The sequence below is a fragment of the Mustela putorius genome, unplaced genomic scaffold (assembly GCF_011764305.1).
Source record: "Mustela putorius furo isolate JIRA1106 unplaced genomic scaffold, ASM1176430v1.1 tig00000596_pilon_pilon_pilon, whole genome shotgun sequence".
NCBI classification, from domain to species: domain Eukaryota; kingdom Metazoa; phylum Chordata; class Mammalia; order Carnivora; family Mustelidae; genus Mustela; species Mustela putorius.
In genome coordinates this window covers 4,807,018-4,826,592 of record NW_025421428.1, presented here as the reverse complement: position 1 = coordinate 4,826,592, position 19,575 = coordinate 4,807,018, and the positions used below count along the sequence as shown (strand labels likewise).

Genomic DNA, 19,575 nt, shown 5'->3' with positions numbered 1-19,575 from the left:
ACATTTTTTTTTTAATTCAGTAGAGGGTTCTCCCAATTCAGTAGAGGGTTTTTAACGAAACACTGAATTATGTTATCCATTCTCCCTACAGCAGCCAAAGAGATTTTTTTCTTTAAAACCTATATTTCTTTCTAAAAATCTAAATTAAAAAAAAAAAACTTTCCCTGTTTGAAAACCCTCAAAGTTTTCCTATTGATCTTAAGATGAAGTGTAACAACCTTAATATGGCTTAAAGACCCTGAAAAATCTGTCTCTCCTGCATTTCCAACTCTTCTCCCTTACCTCCACCTCTCTCACTCTTGGCTGACTTCTCTGTTCCAACTTCTTAGAAACACACATTTTCATTTGACATCACTTAGACTCCTTCCCTTTGGTGGTTTTGGGTTTCCTGGATCTCATGTTGAGAAAGCAAAGATCAGGCCGAATTTCCAGCAAGTATTTCATGCAGATTTATTTGTAGTTTATTTTCTACTGACAACATTTAGAAGGTTGTGATGATGCAACAGCATTTCAAATTACATACCAAGTATGTCTTTTGGAATACATTTCCTTTCCTCCCTATGCAACATAATAGCATCTCATAATGAAAAATTAGGAGTACAATCAAAAGATGCCAATAGAAGTGAGTTTTTAGCTTGTATCCCAAATTTTCATTGCTCTCTTTGCTGTTCTTCTCATCTTACAACACCTGCTAGTCAGTTGAGATAAGCAGAAATAATAACCCTCAAAGATGTCCCCATCCTAATGCCCAGAACCTAGGGATCTGGTATGGCATATGATAAGGGAGAATTAAGGTGCACATGGAATTAAGGTTGCTAATCGGCTGCCTTTAAAATGAGATTAGCTTGGATTATCTGGGAGAGCCCAATATAATCACAAGTATCCTTAAATGTAAAAGAGGGAAGCAGAAGAATCAGTCAGGGAGAGACTTTAAAATGTTTTACTGCTGGTGTAGAAAATGGGGAAAGGGCCATGAGCCAAGGAATTCAAGTGGCCTCTAAAAACTGCATGGTGACTAACATAACATAACATAATACATACATACATACATACATACATACATACATAAAAAACCAAATTCTCCCTTAGAGACTTCACTGAGGAGTGCTGACATTTCAGAAGTCTGACCTCAAGAACTATTGGATAATAAATGCTTTGGTTTTTGAAGCCACTATCATCGTGGTAACTTGTTAGAGCATTAATGGGAAATGAATACACCTCTATTGGAAAGATCTCAGGAATATCCAGAGACTCTGGTTATCTGGGTACCAGTATACAACAAAACTCATGTGTCCTTCCCAACGTCCATGTGGTATTCAACAAAACGAAACAATTGCTTTGTAAAGCTAATTCCTACCTAAAATGTTAAGGCCATGAGGTTACTATCTCATTAGAGACATTTGCCACTAGTCACAACGGTGACTATAACACACCCTCTCCCACTCTAGGAAACAAACCGAGGTTTGCTGGAAGGGAGGTGGGGGGATGGGGTAACTGGGAGACAGACTTTAAGGAGGGCCCTTGATGTAGTGAGCACTGGGTGTTCTATGCCACTAAGGAATCACTAAGTTCTACCTCTGAAACTAAATGATACAGTATAGGTTTACAGTGAATTTAAATAATTTTTTAAAAAATATTTTAAAAAGAAGAAAATATTATTGAGAATCTAAAGATATAATTATTTTTAAAAAATAAAACACCCTCGCCCACATTCAGCAACTGTACTAGGAGCTAAAGCAAGTGGAAACGCCTCTGAGGACCACTTCCCAGTACCTCATTATCTCTCGGCTCACTTTTGTCTTTTTTATTTTCTTTCTCTTCTTGTCCATCCTTTCAGTTTATCTTTGTCGTTTTCTCCTTCCTTCTCCCTCATTCTCGTTCTCTCTGCCTCTGTCTCTGTTTTTCTGCCCCTCCATGTCTCTACTCCTCCCTTCCTCTCTGCCCTCTCTCATTCTCTCTTTTTTATTCTGTTTTTTTTTTAAGATTTTATTTATTTATTTGAGAGAGAAAGAGAGGACGAGAGAAAGAAAGCATGAGAGGAGAGAGGTCAGCAGGGGAAGCAGACTCCCCGCTGAGCAGGGAGCCGGATGTGGGACTCAGATTCGGGGACTCCAGGATCATGTCCCAAGCCTAAGGCAGTTGCTTAACCAACTGAGCCACCTAGGTGCCTCCCCCACCTTTTTTTTTTTTTTTTTTAAGATTTATTTATTTATTTATTTGAGAGACAGAGAGAGAGAGAGAGAGAGAGCATGAGAGGAGAGAGGTCAGCAGGAGAAGCAGACTCCCTGCAGACCAGGGAGCCTCTTTTTTATTCTCTCTTCTCCTCCATGTCAGAATCAGCTTTCTCATTCTTTCTCTTCCATCCCCGTGTATAAACCCATATGCGCTGAGGAGACAGACCCATTCCATCCCAAATACTGACCTTGCCTGAATTTACGGTCCAGTGTTTGGTAAGTAAATATGTCCTGAGATTCTCTTTAGGGGACCTAAATATCAGCCTCCAAGGTCCTAGATATTTCTTGGACATCAACAAGAAAAGTTAAACATTCAGACTCTCACCCCTATGAACCAGCTCCAGATCTATGAAGTGAGGAGTTTAACTAGCCAAGGAGAGACCCCCTAGGGGGTAGGAAGCAGATGTTATAATTTCCAGTTCTAAACATCCTTGAGACTTAGGTTACAGGCCTGATTTTCCCCTTAATTCCCATAGGAAAGATATCCTGTGGTAGGTACGTAAGTGCTGAGAAACTTGGAGAATGAGCCCACAGGGAAAGGATCTCAAGGTATCTTCAGTTTCCTTTCTGTTCTAGGCTCTACTTTAATCACATTTTGACATAAAGTGAACTTCAGAGAGGTTAAAAAAAAAAGGAGAGAAATTACTGGACCCAACCAGATCCAAACAGAAAGCCAAATGACTAGATGGCCTCTGAGAATTTAGGTAGAACTATCTCCTATACAAAGGGTTCTTGTTGGGCTCTACCCACCAGGTAGCCCAAAGGAAATGACTTTCTTCTCTCTGGTGATGATTATGAAATGCAACATGGGAAGAGATAGGAATAAACCACCTTTTTGGGGGGAAGTTTTAGTATTTTCTTGACAAACTTAGGTTTGGTTATATCAAATAAAAATAATTTTCAAGGAAGAAAGAAAAGAAGGGAGGGAAGGAGGTAAAAAATAACCCACAAAGAAGACAAACTTGCAAAAAGGAAAAAATGTTGACACACACACAATCCAGAAAAACTGACTCAAAGTTTAAAAGCTTTAAGTTCTTTGAAACTGACCTTTGAAGAAAATGCTCATTTACTGTGGCATTAGTCATTCTCTGGAATGAGACATATATGATAAAGAAAGAAGTATTTATACCTTGAGTTAATAATCTTTGAAAGTTTATTTTGGCCTTTTTGATATCTGGATTTAGGGGGTGGGAGGTACAAGCAAAGCTTATAGCTGAGCAAGCTGTTCTCTAGCTCTGATGACCCTGTATTGATGCCACAACTTCATGTACCCCAGAACAAAGGGACTCAGGATACTGTGAGCTCAGAATCGTTGAAGACCAACAGCATTCTAGGCAAAAGCCAGAGAAAAAAATGATTGGAATATTAGCAAGTAGCAGCTTAGCAAACTCAAAGTGGGCTTTGCAAGCTAGCATGGCTATAAACACCAGACTCGTTGGAAGGGACACAGCAGACACTTGGTGCAGTGAGGAGGGAAAATCTATGGTGAGGCAAGTCAGTAGATGGACCAGATAGCAATACTTGGATACAGAATGTAAGGAGCTCAAACACTGATACAGGAACGTATATAGGCATCGGTATCAACAGGAGCAGACAGCAATGCACAGGCAAAGCTATGTAAGGTGGGTCTGGGAAGACTGAAATGCAGTGAGTCAAAATGGAGACCCCTTAGACTGAAGTCTGATATGCTACAGACAGAAGAAAGACCTGTGGCAAGTAGCATGGCATAGAAGGCAACAGAGGAGCTCATACTTGGGCGGATGAAAGATGAAATTCTAGTTGGAAAGCAAAGGGCAAATTATTGCATGTTTCACAGCACTTTGTAGGACTCGTTTGGAGAGAGCACATACCACACCTAGAAGACTGTTTTAATTAATTTGTCAAATGACTTGATAGACTGCCAGTTTTGAATGGGATCTCAACAGAGGGCTCTGCAGCTGATTCAGGCTATGTACAAGGCACCCTACTAACTGAATCATCTAAGTTGGCAGAACCTGCCAACTTAGCCCTTGTTGGAGCTATCTATGGTAGATAATGGCACCCTTAGGAAGCATTTTTAAAGTGGATCTCTGTGTTCCCAGTACTAAGGAATAAAAAGTCAGGGATAAATTCAACAAAGATCATGCTTTCTTCTCTCTCTGCACATGTATTTAGAAAGGTGGAAGCCCCATAAAGTATTGGGATATAGACTATTTGGCAGTGGCAGTAAACATTTGCTTGCTGGCTGCAGGTTATTTTTAGGAGAGGGACTATTCCCTGAGGCTGCAGGAACTTGTCCTTTGAAGGTTTTATGCCTTGATTTTCAGGATCCTGTGTAATGAATGGGAGTGGGGAAAAGAGCAATCAGACAGAGCAATGATGCCTATTAGGGGCAACTGCCTTCCTCTTTTTTTTTTTTTTAATTTTTTATTTCTATGAATAAAATAAAATTTAAATTTTTTTAAAAAATTTTATTTCAATGAATAACAGTATTCATTGTTTTTGCACCACACCCAGTGCTCCATGTAATCCGTGCCCTCTCTAATACCCATCACCTGGTTCCCCCAACCTCCCATCCCCGGCCCCTTCAAAACCCCTTAGATTGATTTTCAAAGTCCATAGTCTGGGAAATTGGAAGGGGAGGTGAACCATGAGAGACTATGGACTCTGCCTTCCTCTTCTTATGCCTTTCTTCCTGGAACATGAAATTCAACAACGGTTTATAAGACTCTAATATTTTCATTGCTTATAAAATAAATGTATGAGTATATAAATATTATGGCAGAGAAATATTTTTAAAATATATAAATGCCTCTATTTCCTATAAAATGTAGCTTCTGTTAACATTTCAGAGCACATCCTTCCAGGTTTTAAAAATATGGTAATCTGGGGGCACCTGGGTGGTTTAGTCAGCTAAGCATCTGACTTGATTTTGGCTCAGGTCATGATCTCAGGGTCATGAAATCGAGCAGCACAAATGTCTCCATGCTCAGGAAGGAGCCTGCTTCAGATTCTCTGTCCTCCTCTCTCTGCCCTTCTGCTTGTGTGTGTGTGGGGGCTCTCTTTCTCAAAAAAATAAAATTAAAAACTTGGATTTTCATAGAGTTGTAAACATGCTTATATACAGTTTTCCATTATGTTCTTTGAAAGATCATATTATAAGTTTTTCATAAACATCATTGGAGTATCTATATAATATTACTTCCAGTGAGTGTGTATCATAATTGCCTTAACCCTTTCCTTTAGGAAACTGGGCTGTAACTACTTATCTTTTTATATTATGCTGTGATTAGATATCTTTCTAATCTAATTCTAAAGAAAGATTTTTCAAAGTACTTGAAAAAGTATTGGGCAAAGAGTAGAAATTGTTATGTGTCAAAGCCTACACAACCAACTACCAAACTCACCCACCCTAACTACAGCATTTAACACACACTGTTTGCTCTGGCCTGCCTCCTAAATTGTGAGCTATTTCAGAGAAACAACAACAACAACAACAACTGTGTTTTCACAAATCTTTACTCACCATACCTCATAAAATTTTGCCACACAGAAGTTACACAACATTTTGAGTAAATGGATGAGTAAATTAATAAATTATTGAAGAAAATAATGAATGAAAATTCTATCTCCTCCACTTGATTCTGTGTTTCTTCTCTAATTTTTCCAATCTGAATGGAGTAGGTTTCTGAAGTCTTCTCATACTCATAGTTAAAGAATATATTTTGAGCCCTGAGTGTGTGCCAACTATCATTGTGTCATGACTGACCAAATAAATAAATAAATAGATAAATAAATAAAAATCCTGGGTGCATTCAGTTTCTTTTTTTTTTAAAGGAAGACTTGAAAGAATGTGCTTCTATTTTTTTTTTTTAAAGATTTTAATTTGACAGACAGAGAACACAAGTAGAAGAGGCATTCCTTGAAAAAGGAAGGGATTTATTTCCCCTGGACTATTAAGCCCGACTCTCTTACCCAGTTTCAGATCAATGATGAGAAGGCAAACCCACTGAGCCAGTCCCCCATTCAGGTGATAAAGAAGCCTGCCCCTTCTATTTTGAGAGAGAAGTTCATCATGGTGCCATGGAATATATTTATTTCCCAGGGTAACTTTAGGTTTGAAGTTTCCATGTTTGGGTTACAAGTCCTATGATTAGGCTTTTTTTTTTTTCATGGTTTTTTTTAATTTTTTACCATTTTTTACAACCTATTGGGCTTTTTTTTTTTTTAAGCACTTTCAAAGGCAATAAAATGGGAAAAATGCTATCTACCTCAAGAATTATTGGGAGGGTTAAGTGAGCTTAATGATGTGAAAGCTCTTTACGAATAAATGAATCTCCAAACTAGTCCTCATTTATATTCCTAAAGGAATTGACTATCTTTCATATCTGGTAAAGGCACATCTCCACCGGGAATGGTTAAGGGAAACTCAGTAATTATTTCTAAATTGTCCTACACCAGAAATTTGTAGCCCTGGTCCCCTGGTCCCCAAGATAGCTGATAAAAATTGATACCTTTGTTGTTGCCTTGGACCTGGAAAAAAAGAGAGTGTACTTCCTCCTCATTTGAGGGTTGAGCTTGTGACTTTTTTGAAATGAAAAATTATTTCCCATCCTGGAGCTGACAGTCCTTGAGTTTATCTTTGAGTTTACTGAGTTCGGTAAGGGCAGTGCTTATAGACTTCACTCAGCAATGTGTGTGTGTGTGTGTGTGTGTGTGTGTGTCAGAGAGAGAGAGAGAGAGAGAGAGAGAATGATCAGCTACAGAATTATTGCAGATTATTATACTTTTACCAAACATTTTTATAATTTCATCATATCACTTCAAATAACTTAGGTGAACATAATGATTATAATTCCTTGAAGGTTGGTACTTTCCTTGTAGAAAAATGTCTCTTTTACAGTTCTGCTGAATATATGGCATGCATTCAAACCATGAGAAAAACTTCCCAGGTTAAAAAAACAATATAATCTGCCTTGTTTTGCAAATGGTTGTAAATATGCCTACCTACCTACAATTTGCTGTTATGTTCCTTCAAAAATTGTATCATAAGCTTTTTAGAAACTCATTTTATTAGCTATGTGGCATTGTTTCCAGTGGATACATACCATAGTTACCTTCACTTTTTTCACTTATTGATAGAAATTAGGTAGTCTATCAAAAAATATTGACCAATATCTGACCTGCTTTTGTCCTGGAGCTCTGAAAAATTCACTCTATGAGCAGCTATCTTTGTAGATCCTGTAGCTTGTGTCCTAGTCTCTCTATTTATTTTTGATCATCTGAATAAGGACTGAGGCCATACATCCACCCAAAGGCTTGGGGGAAATTACAGGTCCCTTCTTCTTCTCCTTAATGAGGAGCATATACCCAGAGGTCTCTTCTCCATCAAACCGTGCTCTCCTAGAGACAATATAGGATGATGGTTAGGAACATGGATTTGAAATCATGGATATCTGGATTGAGTGACTTGTCCTTAATTTTCTTGCTGAATGATTTTAGGCAAACTACTCATACTCTCCAAGCCCTAGTTTCCAACAGGTTAAATGAAAAAAATGACTTTTTTGTTGTTCTGTTAGGTTGAGATAATATAAAGTACATGTCACAGCAGCTAGCCTATATTACTCACATGATAAATATGTGATTAATGAATTATTATTATTATAATGTTACTGTTATCATGATTATTAATATTACCATCTAGGCATATCTTGACTTCCTGATTTACTTCCTAAAATTCTTTTATTTTTTCTAATTTAAATTTGATTAGCCTACACATAGTATACTTCTTAAATTTCTTGAGTGCTCTCATGCAACAAGTTCTATCTTACTTGAGGGTATCATTAATAAGTCATGTAATATAGTGGAGTCAAAATAGTCTTTGAGGACAGATAGACCTGGGATCAAATCCCAAATATATCAGATACTAGTGCTATCTAACAATGGGCAAGTTTCATCACTGAGTTCCAGCATTCTTCTCTCTTAAATGAGGATCTGGATGTCTATGTCAAAAGGTTGGGGAAGAAAGGGCATCTTGGTGGCTCAGTTGTTAAGCACCTGCCTTTGGCTCAGGTCATGATCCCAGGGTGCTGGGATCAAGCCCCACATTGGGCTCCCTGCTCAGCGGGAAGCCTGCTTCTCCTGCTCCCTCTCCCACTCCCCCTGTTTGTATTCCCTCTCTTGCTGTCTGTCTCTCTCTTTCTCAAATAAATAAAATCTTTAAAAAAAAAAAATAGCTGGGGAAGGAAATGAACAGTACTTGAAAAGCACCTGGCACAAATTAGGTGTTAAGTCAGATCTCATTAACAGTGTGACTACTTTTAGCCTTAGAGCAGCCCAGTTGCAAAAATGGTGAATTTGTTCTTTATCTTCAATTTCTACTTTCATTCTGTGTGTAATCCCCAATCCTCTCCTTTCCTCAGTTTGTCTGAGGAGGTCAGTGCTCTTGTTCTACCATCCAAACCTGGTCCCCAAATATTATAAATGGCTCCCAGTCATCCCATCAGTGAAGGGATTGGCCATAGGAAATCCTCATCCAGGAATATTTACTTTAGTTGGGAACTTAAAACCTTTTTTCTCTTGCTGAATGAATTTCAAGTACCAACAGTCTATTGAGTGTGGTATTTGGGGAGGAGATATGGAAGATTCGATATTGTTCTGGAAATCATACTACAAAGGTATCGTTCTGTGTGTCCCCCCAAGAAAACTGACCCAGAAAATTAGAAGAATCTCAAATAAGTTAGAGGGAGTGTTCTGTCATTAATTTTCCACAATCCATGAAGACATTGGGGTCAATGTTGGGTCCAAAGTACTGGAATCCGTGCAGAAAGCCTAGAGGCTTTTGCCTCTAGGACTAAGTGGCAAACAACCTTTCACCTATTTCTGGGAGACCTAATAGAAAATCATTCATAAATATTCTGATTTGATATCTGGTTCCAGTCATTACAGGGAGTGAGCTGGCTCCCTTTGCCATTGATATTTATCTCCCAACATGAATTTTCACCTACTAAATTAAAATGGTTCATGATTACACAATTCCTTTCACTTGTTGGTGGATAGGGGAACCAGGACTGATGGTACATGGGTGCCTTCTAAATCCAGTTGACAAAGCGATGGTGAGATTAAGTCCTCATCATAAACACATCTGTTTCTAGGTTCTCTATTTTCCTCTACTGTTTTATTAGTTTATCTTTGTAAAAATACATTTTTTGTTGTACTCAATATGCCTTTACAATAAGCTTTGATATGTTATAATGAATGCCTGCCTTCTCTTTAAAAAAAAAAAAACATAGATATTTTGATATTGATTTGGGTTAGGAAATATATCTCTTGTAGACTGCTTTAGACACACTGGAAAGATTAGAATTCCTTTTAAAAACTACATTTGGCTTTTAGATCACAGTTCTTTGAATATTACACCATGCTTGGGACTCAGGATTATTAGGGTAAAACCTAGGTCTTCAACAGGCCTGAGGTAAGTTTCTTAAGAGGCTGCCATGTTGAATTTAACTGAATTTAACTGAAAATTCATGTTGAGAGATAAATATCAATGGCAAAGGGAGCCAGCTCACTCCCTGTAAATTCAACACATTTTCTACCTTTTGGTAGAAAAACAAATTTATATTGTGTATTCATTAATTGTCTATGATAGATTCTGGATCTACAGCCAATGAACAAATCAGCAATAATCATGGAATGTGTCAAGAAACAGAGGATGAAGAATTAAACAGATCACTACACACAAAATAAAGAAGGGCAGTGAGATTTCTTTTTTTTTAAGATTTTATTTACTTATTTTAGAGGGAATAGAGAGCTTGAGTGGGGAGAGGGGGAGTGGAGGAGAGAGAGAACCTCAAGGAGACTCCACACTGACTATGGCTCAACTCACTACCCTAGATCATGATCTGAGTCAGAATCAAGAGTCAGATGTTTAACTGAGCTGAGCTGCCCAGGTGCCCCATGGGCAATGAGATTTTTGATGTCAAGTAATTTATTCTGCTTCCAGAGAACAAACTCTGGAGTCCCAATTCTAGCCAATCCTTTTCTTACCTCAGTGACTCTGAGACTGTCTTCCTCTGCCAGCCCATCTGAAAAGTGGAAATAACAAGGTACCTCCCTCATTTATATACTTAAGATGGTAGAAGCAGTTACTGTACATGAGCTATTTGAACAGTGCATGAGGGCCACATTCAATAAATGTTAACTGTTAGTATTGTCATTTGCAGAGCCTGGCACCGATTGAGAAAGAAAGTGGTTACATATCCTAAATGTACATGTTTTCTATATTTATCTGGCAAAATATGCCTCAAATATAAGAAAATATGAATGAAGACTTTTCTAAATCAAAAAGTCCTGTCTGTTATGCTCTCCACAGTGATCACTTTTTTATCCAGAAACATTCCACCTTTTCCTTTCAACTTACCTCCTGGTCCCCTTCAGCTGATATACCAGCATGAGACTGGAGAACCAGAGCAACGTGTCCGAGTTCCTCCTCCTGGGGCTCCCCATCCGGCCAGAGCAGCAGGGAGTGTTCTTTGTCCTGTTCCTGGGCATGTACCTGACCACGGTGCTGGGGAACCTGCTCATCATCCTGCTCATCAGGCTGGACTCTCGCCTCCACACCCCCATGTACTTCTTCCTCAGCCACTTGGCTTTCACTGATATTGCATTCTCATCTGTCACTGTCCCAAAGATGCTGATGAACATGCATACAAAGTACAAATCCATTCCTTATGCAGGGTGCATTTCACAGACATATTTTTTTATATTCTTTGCTGATTTAGACAGTTTCCTAATCACTTCAATGGCCTATGACAGGTATGTGGCCATCTGTCACCCTCTGCATTATACCATCATCATGAGTCAGAGCATTTGTGTCATGCTGGTGGCTGGGTCCTGGGTCATTGCTTGTGCTTGTGCTCTTTTGCATACTCTCCTCCTAGCTCGGCTGTCCTTCTGTGCTGACCACACCATCCCCCACTTCTTCTGTGACCTTGCTGTCCTGCTCGAAATGTCCTGCTCAGACACCTCCCTCAACCAACTGGTAATCTTTACTGCAGGATTGACAGCTATTATGCTACCATTTTTATGCATTATGGTTTCTTATGGCCATATTGGGGCCACCATCCTCAAGGTTCCTTCTACCAAGGGCATCTGCAAAGCCTTGTCCACTTGTGGATCACATCTCTCAGTGGTGACTCTCTATTATGGGGCAATTATTGGTCTCTATTTTCTTCCCTCATCCAACAACACCAACGACAAGAACATAATTGCTTCATTGATGTACACAGTGGTCACTCCCATGTTGAACCCCTTCATTTATAGCCTGAGAAATAAAGACATGAAAGGGGCCTTGAGAAAACTCTTGAGTAAGAAAACATATTCTTTCAACTGATATTTCTATTTTAAAACATCCATATGATCTTATTTCCTCAATTACATGTAAATACAAATTATCATAAAAATAGCTCATTTGTCTTCCTTCCACAATGTCACTCAGAAAAACTTTGCAGACATTATTCTTTCACCTGTTAGGGAGAATAGTAAAATGGAATGTGGTTTATAGGACTTAATTTGCTCTTTTCTTGGATGATGGGATCACAAAATACTTTGAAGATGCTGTATCACTTTGGCTGGTATCATCAAATGGAAGCCATTGATATCAAGTAATTTATTCTGTTTCCAGAGAACAAACTCTGGAGTCCCAATCTTGGACTTTGGAGTCCCAGTTTGTTACAAAATGTATTTGGTCTTTCAAACATACATATATATTTGGAATCTCTAAATTCTTACTCTGAAACTTGTAACACACTCTATGTTAATTAAAATGAATTCAAATTTAAAAAATTTTTTAAAATTATATTGATCATAAGAAATGGTCTATAAGATACTTTATTTTTTTAATTAAATTTATTTATTTTCAGCATAACAGTATTCATTAATTTTTTCACCACACCCTGTGCTTCATGCAATCCATGCCCTCTATAATACCCACCACCTGGCAACCCAACCTCCCACCCCCCCGCCACTTCAAACCCTTCAGATTGTTTTTCAGAGTCCATAGTCTATCATGATTCACCTCCCCTTCCAATTTCCCCCAACTCCCTTCTCCTCACTAACTCCCCATGTCCTCCATGCTATTTGTTATGCTCCACAAATAAGTGAAACCATATGATAATTGACTCTCTCTGCTTGACTTATTTCACTCAGCATAATCTCTTCCAGTCCCATCCATGTTGCTACAAAAGTTGGGTATTCATCCTTTCTGATGGAGGCATAATACTCCATAGTGTATATGGACCACATCTTCCTTATCCATTTGTCCATTGAAGAGCATCTTGGTTCTTTCCATAGTTTGGCGACCGTGGTCATTGCTGCTATAAACATTGGGGTACAAATGGCCCTTCTTTTCACTACATCTGTATCTTTGGGGTAAATACCCAGGAGTGCAATTGCAGGGTCATAGGGAAATTCTATTTTAATTTCTTGAGGAATCTCCACACTGTTCTCCAAAGAGGCTGCACCAACCTGCATTCCCACCAACAGTATAAGAGGGTTCCCCTTTCTCCACATCCCTTCCAACACATGTTGTTTCCTGTCTTGTTAATTTGGAGCATTCTAACTGTTGTAAGGTGATATCTCAATGTGGTTTTAATTTGAATCTCCCTGAGGGCTAGTGATGATGAATATTTTTTCATGTGTCTGATAGCCATTTGTATGTCTTCATTGGAGAAGTGTCTGTTCACATCTTCTGCCCATTTTTTGATATGTTTGCCTGTTTCATGTGTGTTGAGTTTGAGGAGTTCATTATCGATCCTGGATATCAACCTTTTGTCTGTACTGTCACTTACAAATATCTTCTCCCATTCCGTGGGTTGCCTCTTTGTTTTCTTGACTTGTTTCCTTGGCTGTGCAGAAGCTTTTGATTTTGATGAAGTCCCAAAAGTTTATTTTCACTTGTTTCCTTTGCCTTTGGAGACATTTCTTGAAAGAAGTTGCTGTGGCTGATATAGAAGAGATTACTGCCTATGTTCTCCTTTAGGATTCTGATGGATTCCTGTCTCACATTGAGGTCTTTTATCCATTTTGAGTTTATCTTTGTGTACGGTGTAAGAGAATGGTCGAGTTTCATTCTTCTACATATAGCTGTCCAGTTTTCCCAGCACCATTTATTGAGGAGACTGTTTTTTTTCCACTGTATATTTTTTCCTGTTTTATTGAAGATTAATTGACCATAGAGTTGAGGGTCCATATCTGGGCTCTCTACTCTGTTCCACTGGTCTATGTGTCTGTTTTTATGCCAGTACCATGCTGTCTTGATGACCACAGCTTTGTAATAAAGCTTGAAATCAGGTAACGTGATGCCCCCAGTTTTATTTTTGTTTTTCAACATTTCCTTAGCGATTTGGGGTCTCTTCTGATTCCATACAAATTTCGGGATTATTTGATCCAGCTCTTTGAAGAATACTGGTTTAATTTATTTTTTATTTATTTTCAGCATAACAGTATTCATTGTTTTTGTACCACACCCAGTGCTTCATGTAATCTGTGCCCTCTCTAATACCCACCACCAGGTTCCCCCAACCTCCCACCCCCCCACCACTTAAAACCCCTCATATTGTTTTTCAGAGTCCATAGTCTCTCATGGTTCACCTCCCCTTCCAATTTCCCCCAACTCCCTTCTCCTAACTCCCCATGTCTACCATGCTATTTGTTATGCTCCACAAAAAGTGAAACCATATAATAATTGACTCTCTCTGCTTGACTTATTTCATGTACATCATGTTTTTGTTGTAGTGTTCAACAATTCATTAGTTGCATATAACTAAGGAATTTAACATTTTGGTGATGATAAGTCTCCTTCACTCAGACATCAGGGACTTTGAGCCCTTCTAGAACTTCCAAGAAGAACATAGTAAAACTTACTTTCCTTACATAATAATTAACACACTACTTTCTTGTTCTTCAGGAATACAACCTACGTGTCCTTTCTTCCCAAACACACACAGATATTCAGCAACAAAATAAATGCCACCTCAGTTGTCTCAGGTACTGGTCTAAGAGCCTAAGATACATTAAAATAGAGTCAATTATCATATGGTTTCACTTACTTGTGGAGCATAAGGAATAACACAGAGGAGATGGGGAGATGAAGAGGAGAAGGAGTTGAGGGAAATTGGAGGAGGAGATGAACCATGAGAGACTGTGGACTCTGAAAAACAATCTGAGGGTTTTGAAGGGGCGGGGGGTGGGAGGTTGGGTGAACCTGGTGGTAGCTATTATGGAGGGCATGTATTGCATGGAGCACTGAGTGTGGTGTATAAACAATGAATTCTGGAACACTGAAAAGAAATTTTAAAAATAAATAAAAATTAAAATAAATAAAAAATTAAAAATAATAAAATTTTTAAAAAATCACCTAATTTAATTCTGACAACAACCCTAAGAGATATTTTGAGAAAACCCATGCTCAAAAAAATATTTTGGCAAAACTCATGCTCAAAAAAAAGTCTTAACATCAGAGTTAGTGAAGGAAGATTTGAATCTTAACTGTCTGACTCCAGAGTGATTGAGCATGGCACAAACTATAATTGTTTATATGAAACACTGTGTCCAGGAGAGGAATAATTAGCTCGGCCTAGTGGCAGAGTACATGAAAGACTTCCCAGAGAAGATGTTGCTTTATCTTAAACTTAACAAATCAGAATTAATCAGACACATGAAGTTCTATCTTGTCCTGGTGATCACAGGAAGAAGGAACAGCATGCTCAGGATATTAAACTGGAAGTTTCAACTGAGGTACCAAGATTTGATAGACACAAGATACCAAAGTGAGTTGTAAGATTTAAAATGTAGATGTTTATAGGAAATGCCCAATGCTCAATTTCATAACTCATGAGCCTCTCAACATAGACATGGGTCTAAAAAAATGCTAAGAGCTAAATATGAGAGGTTCTCATAAAGTAGTGGGGGAGTTTTTTTGAGAAAGCTGCACAGTGAACCCCAAATCCTCTCAATGGACAAGGAGATGCTTTCTTCCTCACTTCAAGCTTAGTGGGAGAAACTTCAAAAAACCATTTAGAGAATTTGATATGTATCTTTTACTTTGATGAGAGCAAAAACAATAGGAAAGATAGCATGGGGAGGGCGGGGAGAGGGGGAATTGGAATTAGGAAATAGAACTATGTTTGAGAAATTCCTTCACTTCTTTTCATGGTGGGGCAATAAAAGCAAAAATGTTTCCTATGTGTGGAATCACTATGCTGTACACCTGAAACTAATGTAACATAATGTGTTAACAACATTTCAGTTTTTTAAAAAAAAATAGTTTCCTATGGATTATAGGTGGGTTATGTCAGAAAGAGACCTGGTGGGAAGCCATGTTTACTTCTCCCCAATAAGACCATGAGGAAGTCTAGGGAACTCAGAGAGAGAATAAGATATCTGTGGGGAATGCACGACCACAAAACCAGGGACTCTGGGGAGAAGCAATCCCAGGAAGAAATATACTTTAGTTATATCCCAGAGGATGTGGGGGAAGGCAATCTGGGAGTCTCTAAGACAGGGAAGTTCTTTTTTTTTTTTTTAAATCCAGACATATTTCATTTAAACCACCCCAAAATCACATGATTTACTAGCCAGTGCCAGTATAAAGCCCCAATGGGGGATAGAAATCTCCAAAGTGCTGTAAAAACTGGATCCTGCTGAACTGTTATCAAAGCAGATACTATAGATATTCTGCTTTTCTGTTCTGATGACATTTAGCTCAGCTTCTTTTTACACAATATTAATTGTGTATTAAATTAATTAGGTCAAGGGTATGGGTTTCCCTCTAGAAACTCAACTGGCTTCTCCCCCCCCCCCAAGGTCACAAACCTCCCTCATACTTTGAACAATGCCTTACATATTAGCTGTCAGTCATAAAGTTGTGTGTGTGTAATGATGATAATCTATTTGAGTTTGAAGGACTTTTACTCTGACACCGATACTATAGAACCATTATCAGTCTTGTAGTTTATTTTGTTAAACAGCTCTATGTATCCTTTGAACAAGAGTAAGGGTCAACCCACCTAACACTGAGTTATCTGCAGTAAATGGTTCTAGAGGGGATTCGTACACTGGGGTATTCTTACTATTTATGTAAATTCAAGATGTTCCCTTTGACAAGAAATCTGAATCTACCATTCCACAGCCTCTGAACTTTTCCTGATGCCAAATCCCTTTCTAATTGTCTATAAAACAGATTGATTGCCATTTTCAAGGTGATTTTCTCCAGGAAACACTTAAAGTCAAGGACATAAATCATAAAATAAGGCATTAATGACTTCAATCACATTAAAATTAAGACATTGATAGGTCATTTAAAAAGCTAACAAGCTTCCAATAATGGAAGACATTTGCAACATATACAACTGAAAAAGGGTTAATTTCCAGATTATTCCAGACAATGCAATAAATAGAAGAGAAAAAATCAAATAGAAAAGCAGGGAAAATACATAATTATGTATTTCATAAAAGAAATGTTGTACCAATAAGGATAATGATGGCTGCTCTAATGGTCCAATGCGGGTCTTCTAAAGGGTTGATGACATTTCACTATGCAATAATTTGAGAATCAGGTTCAATTATCTATCAGGGAAGCAATTATTTTTTTCTCAGACAATAGAGGAGAAAGTACAGACATTTCTCTAAAATTTTGGCCAGGGAAGTATAGACATTTTCTTCTTCTGGGGAGAATGTGCCACATAGCAACACTTAGATTACTAGGAAATGTGGCAGCTCTCTCCCATTGAAAACTTCACACTTAAGAAGAAGGTCATGAATTTTTGGTGGATAGCCAGCCATCTCTGTCACAAATGTCCAATAAGTAGGTTAAGATGCTCTACCTCATAAATAGAGAACCTGGAAGTAAAACCACAATGAGATGTCATTTTCTACTCACCAGAGTCACAAAAATTAAGAAATATCTAAGTACCAAGGGTTCATCAATATTGTTAGTTTTCTACTACTTAAGCCTAGAGATTGTTAAATGAATATTTCTTTTAATATTATTCTCTAAAATGTGATTATATATGTCACATGTGTAAAACACATACACACATATTCACATGTACAACATACCATGTACATATACACATAAATTTAAGACATATGTATGCCATATATGCTTTTATGTATGCTACTTCAATATTTTTTAAAGTTTAAATAAAATTTTCAGTAAAATGGGTAAAAATACTATTCCAGATTTAAAAATATTCAAGTGATTTAAAGAACTCGAGATTTGACCTCATACATACAGCATTGTAAGTACCACCTCTACTAAACATTCCTAGTTTGTGTCACTGGGCTATCTACTAAGTGTCTCTTAATATGAATTTCCTCCTTTGTATCGATTACTAGGATTAAATTAAATAATGAATATGGAAATATTTGTCACAGTTATCAGTTTATAGCAGTGAAATTTCTTAGTTATATCTGCCTTGAATAGAGGTAGTTTCTCAAGGACTGAAAGCAAAATGAGAATTTCAGATGAAAAATAGGACACTCTATTTATGAACGTGGGACAGGGATGTGCTTTTTTTAGAATTAATGAATATTTTATTTTTTTAAGACAAAAGAAACAATTTAATAATAGTGTTCCTAGAATTATAGTTGTGTGTGTGTGTTTTTTTAATCAGATATATTTGGATTAAACTAGACTGAAGTGCTGCCTAAGTTCACTTCAGGTCTAGGTTCTTCCTGATGTTCTTCCTTCAAGAAAAGGTGATCGTACAGTTATGTTTTTTCCTTATGACTCTAAAACTAACAAGGAAACTAAATAGAGAAGAAACCTAAGCCCAAGCTAAAACAGAGACTGAAGAACACCACATCAAATTTATTAAAAAGGAGCTATTCAAAGAGGAAACGATGCTCACATTGCATGTGCAGAATGGAACAGGTCTTGTATCTAATTAGTAGGGAAAACAGTGTTCAATATGGTGAAAATATTCCTCTTCTGAGTAGGTGTCCCAGAGCTCCTTTCATATCCCGATTCCTCAGACTGTAGATAAAGGGATTTAGCATGGGGGTAACCAGAGTGTACAATACGGCCACAATGACATCCTTGTCATTGGAGTTTTTGGATGAGGGGAAGAAGTACAGTCCAATAATTGCCCCATAGTACAGAGACACAACAGAGAGGTGAGAGCCACAAGTAGACAAAGCTTTGCAGATTCCTTTGGTTGAGGGAACCCTCAGGATAGTGGCCCCAATGCGGCCATAAGAGACCAGGATGCATATGAATGGCAGGGTAATGACCACTCCCCCTACAGTGATGATAACCAGATCATTGACTGTGGTATCTGAGCTGGAGAGCTTAAGCAAGGCAGAAAGGTCACAGAAGAAGTGGGGGAGAGTGTTGTCTCCACAGAAAGAGAGACGAGCCAGAAGGAGGGTATGCAAAAGGGCACTAGCACAAGATAGGACGCAGGACACAATTACTAGCCGGAAACACAGGCTCTGACTCATGATGGCGGTATAGAGGAGGGGGTGACAGATGGCCACGTACCTGTCATAGGCCATTGATGTGAGAAGGAAGCTGTCAAGATCCCCCCAAAATAAGAAGAAATACACCTGGGAAATGCATCCACCATATGAGATGGATTGAGTCTGTGTCTGCATGTTTATGAGCATCTTTGGAGCTGTGACTGATGAGAAAGAGATGTCGGTGAAGGCCAAGTGGCTGAGGAAGAAGTACATGGGGGTGTGGAGGCGAGGGTCCAGCCTGATGAGCAGGATGATGAGCAGGTTCCCCAGCACCGTGGTCATGTATATGATCAGGAAAAGAGTGTAGTATATGCCCTGCTGCTCTGGCTGGATGGGGAGCCCCAGGAGGAGAAACTCAGACACACTGCTCTGATTATCCATCTTCATGCTCTTCTCTTTTGCTGGAAATGGAGGTGGGGAGATGGATATGTGAAAGAATAAGAAATCATTGTGATTGTCACATTATGGAAATATGGTTTTGAATTAACCAGTACATGAATTTTAACCTGAATAGCTCCTGCTTTTCTCCTCACTAATGGGCTAGTGATGGTCTGACTTCAGGCTATTATATGTCCACCAAGAAACCAACACAGTTTCTTTTGGAGGAAACTTCAACATCCAAATGGTAATCGGACCAGATCAGGCTCAAACTTGAGGATTCCGGTTCATGATAGAAATTTGAGATTAAGAAATTAGGGTGAAGGGAGTTGAGGGAAATTGGAAGGGGAGGTGAACCACGAGAGACTATGGACTCTGAAAAACAATCTGAGGGTTTTGAAGGGATGGTGGGTAGGAGTTTGGGGGAGCCTGGTGGTGGGTATTAGGGAAGGCATGTATT

The 19,575-nt window shown here is 38.4% G+C and overlaps 2 protein-coding genes across 2 annotated transcripts; one reads left to right on the top strand and one right to left on the bottom strand.

Annotated features, from left to right (window-relative positions):
- The first annotated feature begins 10,665 nt into the window (after positions 1-10,665).
- Positions 10,666-11,607, top strand: LOC106004636 (olfactory receptor 1J1). Its single transcript, XM_013050792.2, has one exon. The coding sequence runs from the start codon at positions 10,666-10,668 to the stop codon at positions 11,605-11,607; it is 942 nt and encodes a 313-aa protein (XP_012906246.2).
- Positions 11,608-18,182: 6,575 nt separating this feature from the next.
- On the bottom strand, positions 18,183-19,124 carry LOC106003445 (olfactory receptor 50-like). The gene has a single exon (XM_013050785.2). It carries the CDS (start codon positions 19,122-19,124, stop codon positions 18,183-18,185), a length of 942 nt encoding a protein of 313 aa, XP_012906239.2.
- Positions 19,125-19,575: the final 451 nt, after the last annotated feature.